This window comes from Cetorhinus maximus, chromosome 23 (genome assembly GCF_964194155.1).
Source record: "Cetorhinus maximus chromosome 23, sCetMax3.hap1.1, whole genome shotgun sequence".
Classification (NCBI taxonomy): Eukaryota; Metazoa; Chordata; class Chondrichthyes; order Lamniformes; family Cetorhinidae; genus Cetorhinus; species Cetorhinus maximus.
Genome location: NC_135901.1, coordinates 17,553,591 through 17,568,350, shown reverse-complemented (window position 1 = coordinate 17,568,350; position 14,760 = coordinate 17,553,591). Strand labels below are relative to the sequence as shown.

General features: G+C 46.0%; 1 protein-coding gene across 1 annotated transcript; it reads right to left on the bottom strand.

Annotated features, from left to right (window-relative positions):
- Positions 1–13,356: 13,356 nt before the first annotated feature.
- Positions 13,357–14,526, bottom strand: LOC144697860 (interferon-inducible GTPase 5-like). Its single transcript, XM_078569833.1, has one exon. It carries the CDS (start codon positions 14,524–14,526, stop codon positions 13,357–13,359), a length of 1,170 nt encoding a protein of 389 aa, XP_078425959.1.
- Positions 14,527–14,760: the final 234 nt, after the last annotated feature.

Below are 14,760 nucleotides of genomic sequence, written 5' to 3'. Positions count from 1 at the left end.
ATCTGAAAACAGTTTCTCCCAGTTTTCTCCCTCCCTCTTCTCTGCCTTGGTTCAGTTCTCCAGCTCCTGTGTCTCTGATTCAGGGTCTCAGGCGGGAACCCAGCTGCCGCCGGGCGGGACACAGGAGGGGGGACCCTCCCGGGTGGGTCTTAGCCGGACCCTGTGTCCGTCCTCCCAGTTTCTGAGCCCTCGGGCGGCCCGCGGTCTCCCCGTAATTTTTGAATCTCCCGCTCCGGAGCCTCTTCCCCCGAACCCGGCTCTGTCACCGGGAAGAAGCCCCGGAGCTGCAAACGCGGGACATGGAGGCTATGATCCGGGATTGCGGCCTACACCGGGTGTTTCTGAAGCCTCTCCCCCGACCCGCCGGCTCGATTCGGCCTCACTCACCCGCCGCCTCCAGTCAGTTTCTGTCTCCCTGCGGTTCCGACACCGGCCCGTCCGAACACCTGCACTGCGCATGCTCCAGTCAGAGCGACACTGCGCCTGCGCAGCAATCGCCTGTTGTACAGATAGGGCACATTCTGCCTCTCGGTGAATGCTGGGTAAGTCCCACCGCCATTGACAACCTGTTTCATCGAATACAACATCATCTTTTGTGGTCTGATTACGATTTGAACCCTGGATATAAAATGGTTAAGTCAGTTGACACAGTATCCATAGTTCTATCCTGGACTTGATTAACAGCAGGAAAAAACCCTCAATGTCAAATGTGAACTCACTGGATTCTTAGCAGGCGGTGTGAACGAGTGTGTCTTTTCTCGTAAACAGAACATTTAAACAGCTCCTCATCACCAATTGATTGTATATCAATTGCTTTGAACTTTTAAAGCTGGAGTGTTAACTAGTGGAAATACTGAATAGATCCCTCCGCGCATATAAAGTATCTGAATGGTCTCCCTCTGACGTGACTGTGTTCTTGTGTCAGTAAATGGGATGACCAAGTGAATCCCTGTCTACATACAGCTGGTGGACGGTGTATTTGTGGTGTGGTTGTACCCATGAGTTCCCAGCTCTGACATGCTTCGCAAACTCTTAATATAACGAATTCCATATTCTCACATTCCCCTGGTCAAAATAAGCAAAAATACTGTGGATGCTGAAAATATGCAATAAAAATAGAAAATGATGGAAATACTCTGATATTGAGCAACTTCCAGATCAGAATTGACTTGATATGATGTGTTGCAGCCGTAGCATTTGGACGTTGGTAGGCACGAATGTGATCCACAACAACAACATTTGCAGTAAGTGCAGCTCGAGGAACTTCAGCTCAGAGTTGTTGAGCTGGAGCCTGAACTTTGGACAATAGGGAGAAAGTTGCCTGGACAATTTGATTCAGCAAGCAGCCACTCTCCTTAAGTTACATAATATCAGATTTAGTCTGTGGTCAGGGATGGGAGGGTGTGACTATTGGTGATACAGGTATGGGTATCAAGAAGGTAGCACTTTGCACTTGTCCAGTAAATTCAAAGTTCTTGGAGCCATGAGGACAGCAGCTTGATGTGTGAGCAAAGTGACCATGTTACCGAGTTACAGGGGACCATTCAAGCTGGGGGTGGTGGGTGGCGGAGAGAACAGAGTGTAGGAACAGTCGGGGACAGTAGCCAAGGGTGTGAGTCCCGAATGCTGTGCAGCCTGCTCAGTAATGGATTTAAGGACATCTCCTCGGGCTAGAGAGTAATGTGGAGAGGGAGGGAGAGGGCCCAGTTATCGTGGTTCATGTAGGTACCAGCTACATAGGTATTATCGTGTAAGAGGTTCTGCTCAGAGAGCATGAGCAGCTAGGACCTAAATTAAAAAGCAAAAACAAAAGTAATAACCTTTAGATTACTGTCTCAGTCATCAGTAAATCGGTCAAAATGTTGAATGTTCAACAACTGGTGTCACAAGGGTCATTTGGAAGAACTCCTTCAGACTCATCCCATCTGGGTCACTAATGTCCTTTAGGGAAGGAAATCTGCCAACCTTACCTGGTCTGGCCCGCGTGTGACTCCAGGCCCCAACAATATGATTGACTCCGAACTGCCCTCTGAAATGGCCTAGCAAGCCTCTCAGTTATACTCAAGGCAGCAACTCGCCACCACTTTCTCAAGGAGCACAGGGAGAGGCCATTCAGCTCCTCGGGCCTGCCCCCCCTCCCCCATTCAATAGGATGGCGGCTGATCTTCTGCCTCGACTCCACCTTCCCGCCCTATCCCTTCGCGCCCAAAATCCTATCAGTCACAGACTTGAATAGACTTAGCGACGGAGCATCCACAGCTCTCGGTGGGGATGGTGGGCGGGGGGGGGGGGGGGGGGGGGGGGGTGTTAGAATTCCAAAGATTCACAACCCTCCGAGTGAAGGAATTTCCCCTCATCTCAGTACAAAATCGACGACCCCTCACCCTGAGACTGTGACGCCCCCGCCGCCCCCCATTATAGACTTTACTGCCGCAGGAGGGAAACAGTCTGTCAGCACCGACCCCGTCAAACCCTCGAAGAATGTTCAAAGTTTCAATCAGATCACCTCTCGTTCTTCCAAACTCCAGCGGTAACAGGCTCCCCTACTTCAATCTCACCTCGTAGGACGGCTCTCTCATAGGGATTCACGGAATGAGTAAGGAGGCCATTCTACGCTTCACCCCCATGCCAGCATCCCAGGCATCAGTCTCGTGAACCCTCACTGCATCCCCACCAAAGGCAAGTCTCCTTAGCTAAGGAGACTGAAACTTGTGCACGTGTGCTCCAGGCGTGGTCTCGCCAAGGCCTTGTATAATGGGGGCAAAACTTCCTTACTCTTAAAACAGCACCTCCCTCGCAAGGAGAGAGCCGACATGCCATTCGCCGCCCTTTATTGCTTGCTGCCGCCAGCGGGGCAGCTTACCGCGTTTTGGGTGTGGGGCACCCAAATCCTCCCACGGGTCAACGTTGGCCAGGGCTCTGCAAGGTGGCTGAAGGGTGCAACGCCAAAGCAATTCGCTCCGGGGCGTCGCCCTGGCTCCCTTTGAGCGAGGGGCACTCGGCGAATCCCAAGTGAAATTGGCGCCGTTCTCCCTTTTGCCCCACATGCAATGATGATGGTGTGATGATGATGATGGTGTGTGTGTGTGCACGTAACTCCTGCCATTTCGTCTTACCTGGACCTTTGGTGCTCTGAGACCCTTTACTGCCTTATTTCAACTCTTCAGCCTGCCACTGGTCACTTGCTTACCTCCAACCTGTTACGCTTCATTAACTTGCTCTATTACTACGTCACAACCTCTCCTAACTCTTAAAGCCTATCTTTCCTCTTAAGAGGGAAAGTTTTCATTTAAGTCCAACAGTTCTGACATGCAGTCAGAGCCACATTAGTTGGCCAATATTTGGGTGACCTTTGACCCTGCCTAAACTGGCATCCCAATGAGGTCCGGGTTGCCTTTTATTTCACTTTTTAAAACAAAGGGGAGCCTCTCCTGATTAGAGTGACCTTATTTCAAAAACAGTGCTCCCTCTTATAATGTTTTATTTCTACTTTATTCCATGACCAGCCCCTCTACCTCACATCCTCAAATGGCGTCGCTTCCCACGCCATCTAACTGCTTAAATACCGGGGCGGCCGCAGGGAGGGGGCGGGGACAGCCATCGCCACGCCCCCGCGACCAATCACGGCGGGCGTTTCTGCTTCGCCCATCGCGCGGCGGCGGCCCGCCGTCCAATCAGCTCCCCACTACCTCCAGACCCCGCGCGGGCGGCGGGCGGCTCGAGCTTTCCCGCCAACGGTCGGAATTCAAAATGAGGACCACGTGGTTGGGGTGGTTATTCGGCCCCTCCCGCCATTACAAGCCCCTTTCCCCAAAAATGCGTCGCAAAAAGGCATTAACATGCTAAAGGATATGGGGACCTATCTTCTCAAAATACATGAAGATGAAGACATTAAGATGACTGAAAAACAGAACATCTTCAAAGGCATTCGCAAAAGGAGAGCACATCTTCTTAAAAGGCCATGAGATGACTAAAAAGGACATATTTTCTCAAAAGGCATTAAGATTATTGATAAATAGAACACATCTTCCCAAATGACTGGAAAGGAGGACAAATGTTCTAAAATGCATTAAGATACAGAACATATCTTCCCAGAAGGCATTAAGATGACTGAAAAAAGAACATATCTTCTTAAATGCATTAAGATAACCAAAATGAGGACATATACAAACATATGAACTAGGAGAAGGAGTAGGTCACAAGACCCTTCAAGTCTGCTCCGCCATTCAATAAAATCATGGCTGATCTGATTGTAACTTCCTCCTACCCCTGATAACCTGTCACCCCCCTTGTCAGTCAAGAATCTATGTAGCTCTGCCTTACAAATATTAAAAGACCTTGCTTCCACCTCCTTTCAAATAAGAGAGTTTCATGACCCACCACCCTCCGAGAGAAAAAATTTCTCCTCATCTCTGTCTTAAATGAGTGACCCCTTATGTTTAAATAGTGACCCCTAGTTCTAGATTCTCCCACAAGAGAAAACATCCTCTCCACATCCACTGACCCCTCAGGATCATAAATGTTTCGATCAAGTCACCTCTTACTCTTCTAAACTCCAGCGGATACAAACCTAACCTGTCCAATGTTTCCTCATAAGACACCCACCCATTCCTGGTATTAGTCTCGTAAACCTTCGCTGAACTGCTTCCAACGCACTTACAACTTTTCCTTAAATAAGGTGACCAATACTGTACACAGTTCTCCAGGTGTGGTCTCACCAGTGCCTTGTACAACTGAAGCATAACCTCCCTACTTCTGTATTCAATTCACCTCGCATAAACTATTACATTCTATTAGCTTTCCTAATTACTTGTTGTATCTGCATACTAACCTTTTGTGATTCATGCACTAGGACACCCAGATCATCCAGAATCTTAGATCTCTGCAATCTCTCATTATTTACATAATATGCTTCTTTTTTATTCTTCCTGCCAAAGTGGACAATTTCACATTTGCCCACATTGTACTCCATTTGCCTGGTCTTTGTCCACTCACTTAACCTATCTATGTCTCCCTCTTTATGTCCTCTTCACAGCTTACTTTCCTACCTATCTTTGTGTCGGCAGCAAATGTAGCCACCAAACCACCTGCCCCTTCATCCAAGTCATTTACATAATTTGTAAAAAGTTGAGGTCCCAGCATTGATCCCTGCGGCACACCACTCGTCACATCCTGCCAACCACAGAAAATCCATTTATGGCTACCCTCTGTTTCCTGTTAGCCAGCCAATCTTCTATCCATGTCAATACATCCCTACACCCACGAGCTTTTATTTTCCACAATAGCGTTTGTGTGGCACTTTATCAAATGCCATCTGAAAATCTAAGTACAGTACATCTACCGGTTCCCCTTTATCCATAGCACATGTGGCTCCTTCAAAGAACGCCAATAAATTGGTTAAACATGATTCCCCTTTCAAAACACCATGTTGACTCGGCCTGATTGTTTTGAGTTTTTCTAAATGCCTTGCTATAACATCCTTAATAATAGCTTCTAACATTTTCCCTATGACAGATGTTAAGCTAACGAGCCTGTAGTTTCCTGCTTCCTGTCTCCCTCCCTTCTTGAATAAAGGAATCACATTTGCTCTATGCCTATCTAATGGAACCTTCCCAAAATCTGGAGAATTTTGAAAAGCTTCTTAAAAGGCATTAAGATGATCAAATATCTCCTCAAATGCATGGAGGCGGCATATTATAAGGCATTAAGATAACTGAAGAAGAGAGCATTTCTCAAAAGGCATTAAGATAATTGAACAAAGGAAAATATCTTCTTTAAAAGGCATTAAGATATGGAAAAAAGGAAAATATCTTCCTAAGAAGCATTAAGAGGATTGAAAAAGAGGACATATTTCCTTAAAAGGCATTAAGCTGGCTAAAAAAGAACATAACCTCATCTTATTGCTGAAAAATTGGGGGAAATATCGAAGGCAAGTTAATCAACGGTCAACGCCAGGATGGTTGATCAAGGCCAAATAATTGCCTCCATGTCCAAACAAGAGTTGTCAACACAGGCCATCAAGAGTCACTAAAATTTCCTGAGGTGCAACCACCCACTAAAAACTTAAATGTAGCCCAAAGAGTTTCGGGGAGATGACGGTGTAGTGGTACTGTCACTGGGCTAGTAATCCAGTGGTCCAGGCTAACGCTCAGGGGACACGAGTTCCAATCAAGAAGATTTAGCAGAAGCGACATATATTCAGAAACAGGAACCTGTCCTCTGCAGGCAAAAGGAACATGTCCAGGCATTACGCCTTTTTTTGAATTAAACAAAAGCCTGGGGGGAAACAGTTCCCTTGGTGCATTGTCCAAAGTAACACCTTGACCAATCTGCTAAGTGCAAGACGAAAATCTTCGCAGCATGTCTCCTCAGCAATACACAACTCTTATCTATTCTAAACAATTTGGTAGATATGATGCCTTTATAAAGCACCTTTCATGGCATCCCACAGCACTTTACAAGTCAATGAAGTACTTTTGAAGTGTAAGCACTGTCGCATTGTCGGATTACCAATGTGATTACTGCTTTTTTCAGTGTCATTGGCCAAGAGATAAATGCTCATGGCACAGTAGGGATAATTCCTCTGCTCTTCTTCGGAATAGTACCCTTGCAATCCTTTACATCCAGCCGAGAGGGCAGATGGGGGGCCCTCGGTTGAAAGCCTCATACGGCAGTGCAGCATTCTCTCAGCACTGCATCAGGAGTGTCAGCCCAGCTTGTGGGCTCGAGTCACTGGACTGGGCCTTGAATCCACAACCTCTGACCCTGCGGCCAGGCTGCTAGCCAACAAGCCATGCTGGATATACAGTCAGGTTTTGTTTTCAAAAATCAGGGTGATTTGATTGAAGTGTATACAAGATCCCGAACGGCCTTGACAAGGTGGATGTCGAAAGGATGTTTCCTCTTATGGGTGAGTCCAGAACTAGGGGGCACTGTTTTAAAATTAGAGGTCGCCCTTTTAGGACAGAGATGAGGAGAATTTTTTTTCTCTCAGAGGGTTGTGCGACTTTCGAATTCTCTGCCTCAGAATATGGTGGAGCCGGAGTAATTGAATATTTTTAAGGCAGAGGTGGACAGATTCTTGTGAGGCAAGAGAATCAAAGGTTGCCAGGGTTAGATGGGGATGTGGAAATCGAAACACAAGAGGATCAGTCATGATCTTATTGAATGGCGGAGCAGGCTCGAGGGGCTGAATGGTCCACTCCTGTTCCTATTTGTTATGTTCTAATGTTCCAATCATGTCAATATTTCCTATGGGGAAAAAATGTTAACATCTCCACTGTTAGAGGTGAATAAGATTAGGGCAGGTTTAGATAAAGTAGACAAAGTAAAGCTGTTCCCATGAGCGAGGTACAGGAGACATAGACTTGAGGTTTTGCACAGGGGATGTGGGGGAGATGTGAGGAAGAACTTTTTTACACAGCGAGTGGTAATGAACTCGCTGCCCACGAGGGTGGTGGAATCAAAGACGATGAATGATTTCAGAAGGAAATTGGGTGGAAACCTGATGGAAATAAACTTGCAGGGGTACGGGGATAGAGTAGAGGGAATGGGACTGACTGGATTGCTCTACAGTGGACCAGCATGGACTCGATGGGCCAAATGGCCTCCCTTCTAAGTGCTAATGGCTCATTGACTATCATCTGTGGCCTTATACCCTACTATTGAACAAAATGTTAAAGTCTCTTTTCCTACATATATCCAAAAACTTTCTACACAAATTTCCATTTGCTTTTTCAACTCATTAAAACTTCTAGCATACAAATTGAGGCTTTAAAAAAATTACGCATTTCACATGATTAAATTTATCCATAGGGTTTTTATTTGAAAGGGCCGACTTTTCTACACGACAGCAGCACAGAAACAGACCATTCGGCCCATCTGCTGCATGCCAGTATTTCTGCTCCACATGAGCCTCCTCCCACCCCCTTACCACATCCTTCTGTTCCTTTCTCTCTAATGTCTCTCCACTTCCCTTTAAACATATCTATGCCGTCCACCTCAACTCCTCCCGGTGGTAGCGATTTCCACATTCTCACCACTCGCTGGGAAATGAAGTTTCTCCCGAATTCCCCATCGGAGTTTCCATTCAAAAGGTCTCAACCTCTTTCAGCACTTTGGGTTTAAGACTCAATATCCATTTACTTACAGCTGTATTTTCACTGTCTAAATATATATCAAAGGCTCCTTGGCAGCTGGAATATAATGGCACTGAGACAGACGAGTCACTGAATGTTCTGGTTCAACCCTCATCAGTGCGTGCATTATTTTTCAAAACTATTTAAATGAAATGCTAGAGGGGGAAACTTTATTTTGAAAGGAGGTGATTATTTGTGTAGTGATTTAACATCTCCTACTTGGGCAGCCCTTCAGGTTCGAGGATGACTTGCTTCCACTCCAGTCCGATGGGTTCTATGGTGGCTGAGAAGCCCAGCGTACGATCTGCAGACTGTGCCACATGCAGAGGCAGCTGGAGATTGAAGGGTGGGGCGGATGGCTCGTGCACGGGTTTGCGCGCTCTCTCGGACACCTGGGCTTCACCTTCACAAAAGAACCTCCTCCATCCATTTTGGTCGGTCGCAAGCCAGGGACTCCCATGAGTCGGTGTTACTTGGGGGGTGGGAAAGGGGGGGAAATAAGTGTCACTGAAGCGTCTCCTGCCTCCATTGAGTTCTGAGTACAGCAGTTGCTTCCGGAGTCTGGTATCAGGCATATGAAAGACCTGTCCTGCGTAACAGAGTGGGTTTGGAGTGATTTGCGCCTCACCACTGGGCATACTGGCTTGGGAAGAGGAAGCTGGGGTTGGATGGCCTTTTTAGTTTAAAAAATAAACTGCAGGAATAATTACGCATAATTATGCTTTTGAGGGATTCTGCATAGAGATGGTTGGATATTTGAGACTCATTTTAAGATTTTTCCCCCCCCAAACACACCATACGTTGGGAAGTCAAGATGCCAAATGTGCTGATTGTGTAGCATATTAAATCATTCTGCTAGCATAGACGATACCCAGAGGGACTCACCAACTTGGTAATAATATTATTTATTCGCCAATATGCAAATATTTGAGGTTTAGTCGTCAGAATCCTCCACACCCACTTCAAACTCGCAGGCTTCTTATCTAAAATGGAACGCAATTTATTGGCTGCGATCTCACCTTAAATCTGGCCCTTCCACTAAAGGAAATGTTACCTATTTCACTTTCTTTGGAACAGAGGAGACCAAGGAGTAGAACGTAAGTAGTGTACAAAATTAGGCATTTTATCTGTAATGAAGAGGGCCATGATGCAGAGTGGATATGAAGTACCCATTTCCCTCAGGAGCTCTGTATTTGAGAGGACTGTCTAAGTGTGTTGGTACTCAAACAGAGTCAGTGGGTGCACACTCGCACAGGTGCATGTAGGAGATTAATAGGAGTCAGGTTGTCTTGAGGTTTTGAAAGATGTAAAGGATAGCGGTGTTCAGCTTGAGGGACAAGTAACTAGGTTAGATCTAAAATTTGCGTTTTTCGAGAAGTTGAGAGTTTGTTTGAATATCAAAGGGGAATCAGAGATGCCAAAAAACATCTTTACATTTCGCAGGGAGTTCCATAGGTAGATTTTATTGACCCCAAAAGCAAAGACAAGACAGAAACATAAAAAGATTTTATATGTGGATGGATTTGAGTTTCAAAGAGGTGTGAGAACAATGGAACTGGGATGGAAGGGGAAAGAGTTTAGGATTAGAGATAGCTGGAGCTCTGGGCCCGGAGAGTTTGCCATTTGAACCGGCCATTCAGTCAACAGAAAAGTCCTGGGCTGCAACAAGCAGTTTTATTCTGAAGTGGATTCCAACGTAGAGTGGAAGAGGTTAGAGGTCATGTGCTATGCCTTTATTAAAGCTACAACACTTCACCTTGTGTAATATTACTGGATTTTATAGTTAACCATCTATAAAGGGACTGTTGCCTGGGAGGTGTTTACTTGTAGGATTGACCAAGTAGAATTTTCCTTTCTTTGGGGAATGTTTTTTAAAAAACTAACATTAATGGTGTAACTAATCTTGTGTGTTTAGGTTTCCTTTTATTGTTGCTAATAAAACTTTTGGGATTTTAAGAAATAAAAGTAAAAGCATTACTGGACTTCTTACTAAGATCAGTACATCGCTTTGTTTTCAGAATACAAAACAAAGGGTATAGTCCATAAGACAAGTTTCCCTGAGATTTGGTTTGCTCAGCAATTAACACCGGCTGTGGTTATAACAATGGAAGATGGCCACACTCCCAAGGACCTTCCGTGTAGCAAGGTACATGGACCCAAATTACTAGTGGACAACCAAAGCAATGGTTCAGGGATAATTGTAGCCATGACACGAAGGCCCTAACCATCGACAATTGCACCTGGGAGTCAATTCTTTTAGGTTGGCATGCTATGCCACAAATGGCCAGTGGCAACAATCCCCAATGTCATTTGGCAGCTTCATGGTGCAATGCCCGAGACAGAACCTGTCACTTGGCCTTCAAAGAGAAAGGTACACCAAGTGAAGACACCCCTCTGAATGGATCATTTGCTACCTGCCCACCATTGCCCACAGATTGACCTCACCAAGGGGAATGTTGGTGTCCTTCAACAACCAGGAGACAAATTTAATGTCATTGGCAGAAGGATTAGATGGGCTTAGAAACTGAACTAGCCATATAAATACTGTGGCTACGAGAGGTCAGAGGCCAGGAACCATGTGACAAGTAACTCATCTCCTGACTCCAAAGCCTGTCCACCATCTGCAAAGCACAAGTCAGGAGTGTGATGGAATACTCCACTTGTCTGGATGAGTGCAGCTCCCACAACACTCAAGAAGCTCGACACCATCCAGGACAAAGCAGCCCCGCTTGATTGGCACCCCATCCACAAACATTCACTCCCTCCACCACTGATGGTACACACTGCTGCTACTATCTACAAGACGCACTGCAGGAATTCACCAAATCCCCTTCAAAGCACCTTCCAAACCCACAACCACCACCATCTAGAAGGACAAGGGCAGCAGACACATGGGAACACCACCACCTGGAAGTTGCCATCATTGTCACTCACCATCCCGAGTTGGAAATATATCAGCCATTCCTTCACTGTCATTGGGTCAAACTCCTGGAACTCCCTCCCTAACAGCACTGTGGGTGTATCTGTACCACAGGTACTGCAGCTGTTCAAGGCAGCTCACTACCACCCTCAAGGGCGACTAAGGATGGGTAATAAATGCTGGCCCAGCCAGCATAGCCCACATCCCATGAATGAATTTTTAGAAATTCATATGTGATGGGTACAGACAGCAACTTTATACACATTTATTGGAAGTGGACATCGCTGGCTTGGTCAGCATTTATTGCCCATCCCTAATTGACCTTGTTCAGACATTAAGAGTCAACCACATTGCTGTGGATCTGGAGTCACATGTAGGCCAGATAAGGACAAGGACATCTGAAGGTCAGTGAACCAGATGGGACTTTACAACAAGAAAAATGGTCAGACATGGGGTCTACTTTTTTTTTTTGCAAATTGAATTCAAATTTCACCATTGGGATTTGGACCTAGGTCCCTGAGCATTACCCTGGGTCTCTGGAATACCAGCCTGGTGACAATACCACTACACCACCACTTCCCCAAAAAGTGCACTTGGAAATCTGCGTGTCATGCTGTAACCCACAAGGCTAGGGACCAATCCCTGTTGGCACAGACATGGGCCAAATAGCTTCACTATGCTGCAAATCTAAACAAAAATTGCTTTTAAAGTTATCCAGGGTTTGGGAACGTGTGTATACCTAATCCAGTTTTACAGAAACATAACTACACAGTTATCATAGAGAAAAAAATTCCAAGGTAGCTGACTCCAGGATAAATTGCATAAGTTATTCATTTTAATAAATCAATTCCTCACGAGTGACAGACAGCTCTAACACAAAAGTCTTTGATGACCCACATACAAACCTGCATTTATGAAATCAGTATTTACAGGAAATTCTTCAACAGGAAAATGAAAAAGTGGATGACAAACAGGTTTCATGCAGCAGTTAACAAAATGTTGAAGCTTTTTTTTTATAAATTCATTTTTTTTTTTAAAATTCAACTGCAGTTAATCCCTTCACTAAAGCTACTTTGCAAAGTCAGATAACAGTCACTGTACACATTAATAATTTTATTTAAATTCTGAAGTTCCTCAAATAACCGTAGTGAGTTCAGTTATCAATTGGAAATAGACTGAAACGTTAAGTTGTGCGAATTTTGACACTCCCAATAGCATTCCTTTCGTGAAATAAAATGAGACTCACTCAGCTGTAATCTGTACAAGAAACAGCTTTGTTTACATTTTCAGCAAAAAAAGTGAGTTTACTTGCATTGCTCAGAAATCACATCTTTCATTTCTTTTGCACACATTTGGCATTTCCTTATTGAATCCTGGCCTTTCACCCACCAACTCCCCCTGCAGTGACAAGTTTCTACTACCTCCTCCTGTTGGGAGGAGAGGAAAACAAAGCAGTGCCGTCAATAGTCAGCCATTCTGCCAAAATATTGGCCTCAATTAGTGTTTATGTGCTTGAAACAAAGGTTCAATTTTTTTTAAAAATTGAAGTGTTGCTCGACAACCACACTGGACTCAGGTTTAAGTCAAAAATATCACGCCCATCATCTTTAAAAGTGGAGAGTCAGCAATTCAATCTACACTAGGGCTTCCAGAGACGGTCATTGGCTGTTAAATGATGGTGTTTACTATTACAACATCTACAAGAGCTATTGCTACGTTTAACATGGGAAGGATAGAAGAAATGATCCCCAATATTGCATCAACACTTGGATGTACAATACAGCTTAAACTTAACCCAGATGTGTTTTCTTTTGTATGTTGCTCATTCAGACAAAGAGGGTCAGTCAATATGTTGCATTGACAACAGCTGGAGGGTTGCAGTAATGTGCTTAGGCAAAACCTCACACCCACCTAGCATGGCAGCTACCAGCTGCAGTGAAATACGAGTCTTGTAGTGCCTAGCCTTCAATTTTGGCCCATGCCCATGTGGACTGCCAAGTAGAATTTCATCTGCAAGCCAATCTCATTTAGTTAGTTGTGACAGGTGAAGGTCTTGCGATGAAATGGCTATGTTTTGTATCTGAATAGAAGGCATTGTGCATTAACAATCTTTTGGACTGGCAGAGCATGGAATGCCTCTGCAACAAGGTTACATTGCAGACTATGGAGGAGAAGAATAGGGAATTAAGCCGCGTCACCCACCAGAGGATACCAACGTTGGCCTTTGATACTGAAGTTGAGGTTTCCTCTCCCTTCATGTGTACCAAACACCATTAGATTGTTGGGCCTCAAACAGTGTTATTCACCCTTCAGTACATCCTCCATTTTCCTCTGAACACGGTAGGCATCGTCCGTAAACTTCTGCAGCATGGTATCCAACAAGCGGATGGTGGAAGCCCCAGGCAGCTTCCCTCCAGGCAGGGTCTCGAGGAAGGGAATCCACTTCACGTAGCTGTGCGGGACTGACACGTTTATCTTCGTCCACTTCAGCAGCTCCACCGAGACGCCCTTTTCCGTCAGCATTCTCGCCATCGTGGTCTGGATCTCATCCGAGAGGACAAAGGTCGGCCGGCGAATCAGCTTGGCCCTTTTGCTCAAGGCTGGGTAGTCCAGCTCTAACAGGACGCGGTAAAGCCGGATCTCGTTGTACAGAAAGTGGACATTGGCCTGGTAAGGCAGCTGCTCGACCGGGATGGGGTTGATGAGGCAGCTGTAGATCGCCGACACCGGAATGAACTCCCTCAGGGAGTCCTTCAGCTTCATCTTGTTGGCCAAGTAGTGCAGGGAGAGCAGCAGGGCGTGTTTCTGGAGTGGAGGAGAGGAATTTCTCTGCAGAGCCTGGACGCACTCCAGAAAGTCGAACCTGTCAACCTGGTGGGAGGAGACACAGAAGAAGTGAGCAATCGCGTATTCAATGTCCAGGTTTGCAAAGTAGTCGACGGTGAAAACATTCAGGACGTCCTCAACGAACTTCTTCTCCCTGTAGCCAGGAGGGCCCAAGTCAATCTTGGTGCGGATGAAGTAGAACTGCTTGCCAATCCGCCTGAGCTCGCTGGCAAGGGCTGCGACCTCCCACGTGAACCACGTCGATGACAGGATGAAGAAGCCGACGTACTTGTCGACCTCCACCGTCTTCAGGTAGTGGCCCGACGAGAAGCCGGGTCCCCGAACGCTGGGAAGCTCCCAGAACACAGAACTGGGGTTCCCCGGCCGGCTGTAAGGCGCCGGCTTTGTCACCTGTTGGGCGGGGCCGGTGGGTGCCGCGCCATCTTCGCCATCCTTGAAACCCATGACTGAATTAATGAAAGCAGACTTCCCCACTCTCGGGGTCCCGGTGACCGCCACATGAACCGTCACGCTTTCCAATCTGCTCCTCTCAGCTTTCACCAAAGATGCCACTTTGGATATCCCGCCACGGCTCATGGCATCTGAAAATCTTCCTATAATCCCCGCAATTTCCAAATCCATGCTCGTAAACTGAGAGAAAAATAAACCAGAGTTAGAATCTAATCTACAGCATAGAACAAATAATGAACACACCGATGAGCTCCAAGAGTCCTCCTTCCGTTTCCTAGACCCACAAACAACACACGTGGGAGGAGAGAGGGAGTGGAGGTGCCACATAATGGATGGCACTAGTAATCCAGAGACACAGGGCAATGCTGTATGGGCCCGGGTTCAAATCCTGTCATGGAAGATGGT

Bases quoted from the DNA above. Each gene is read 5' to 3' on its own strand.
- LOC144697860 (XM_078569833.1), bottom strand. From the start codon at position 14,526: ATGGATTTGGAAATTGCGGGGATTATAGGAAGATTTTCAGATGCCATG.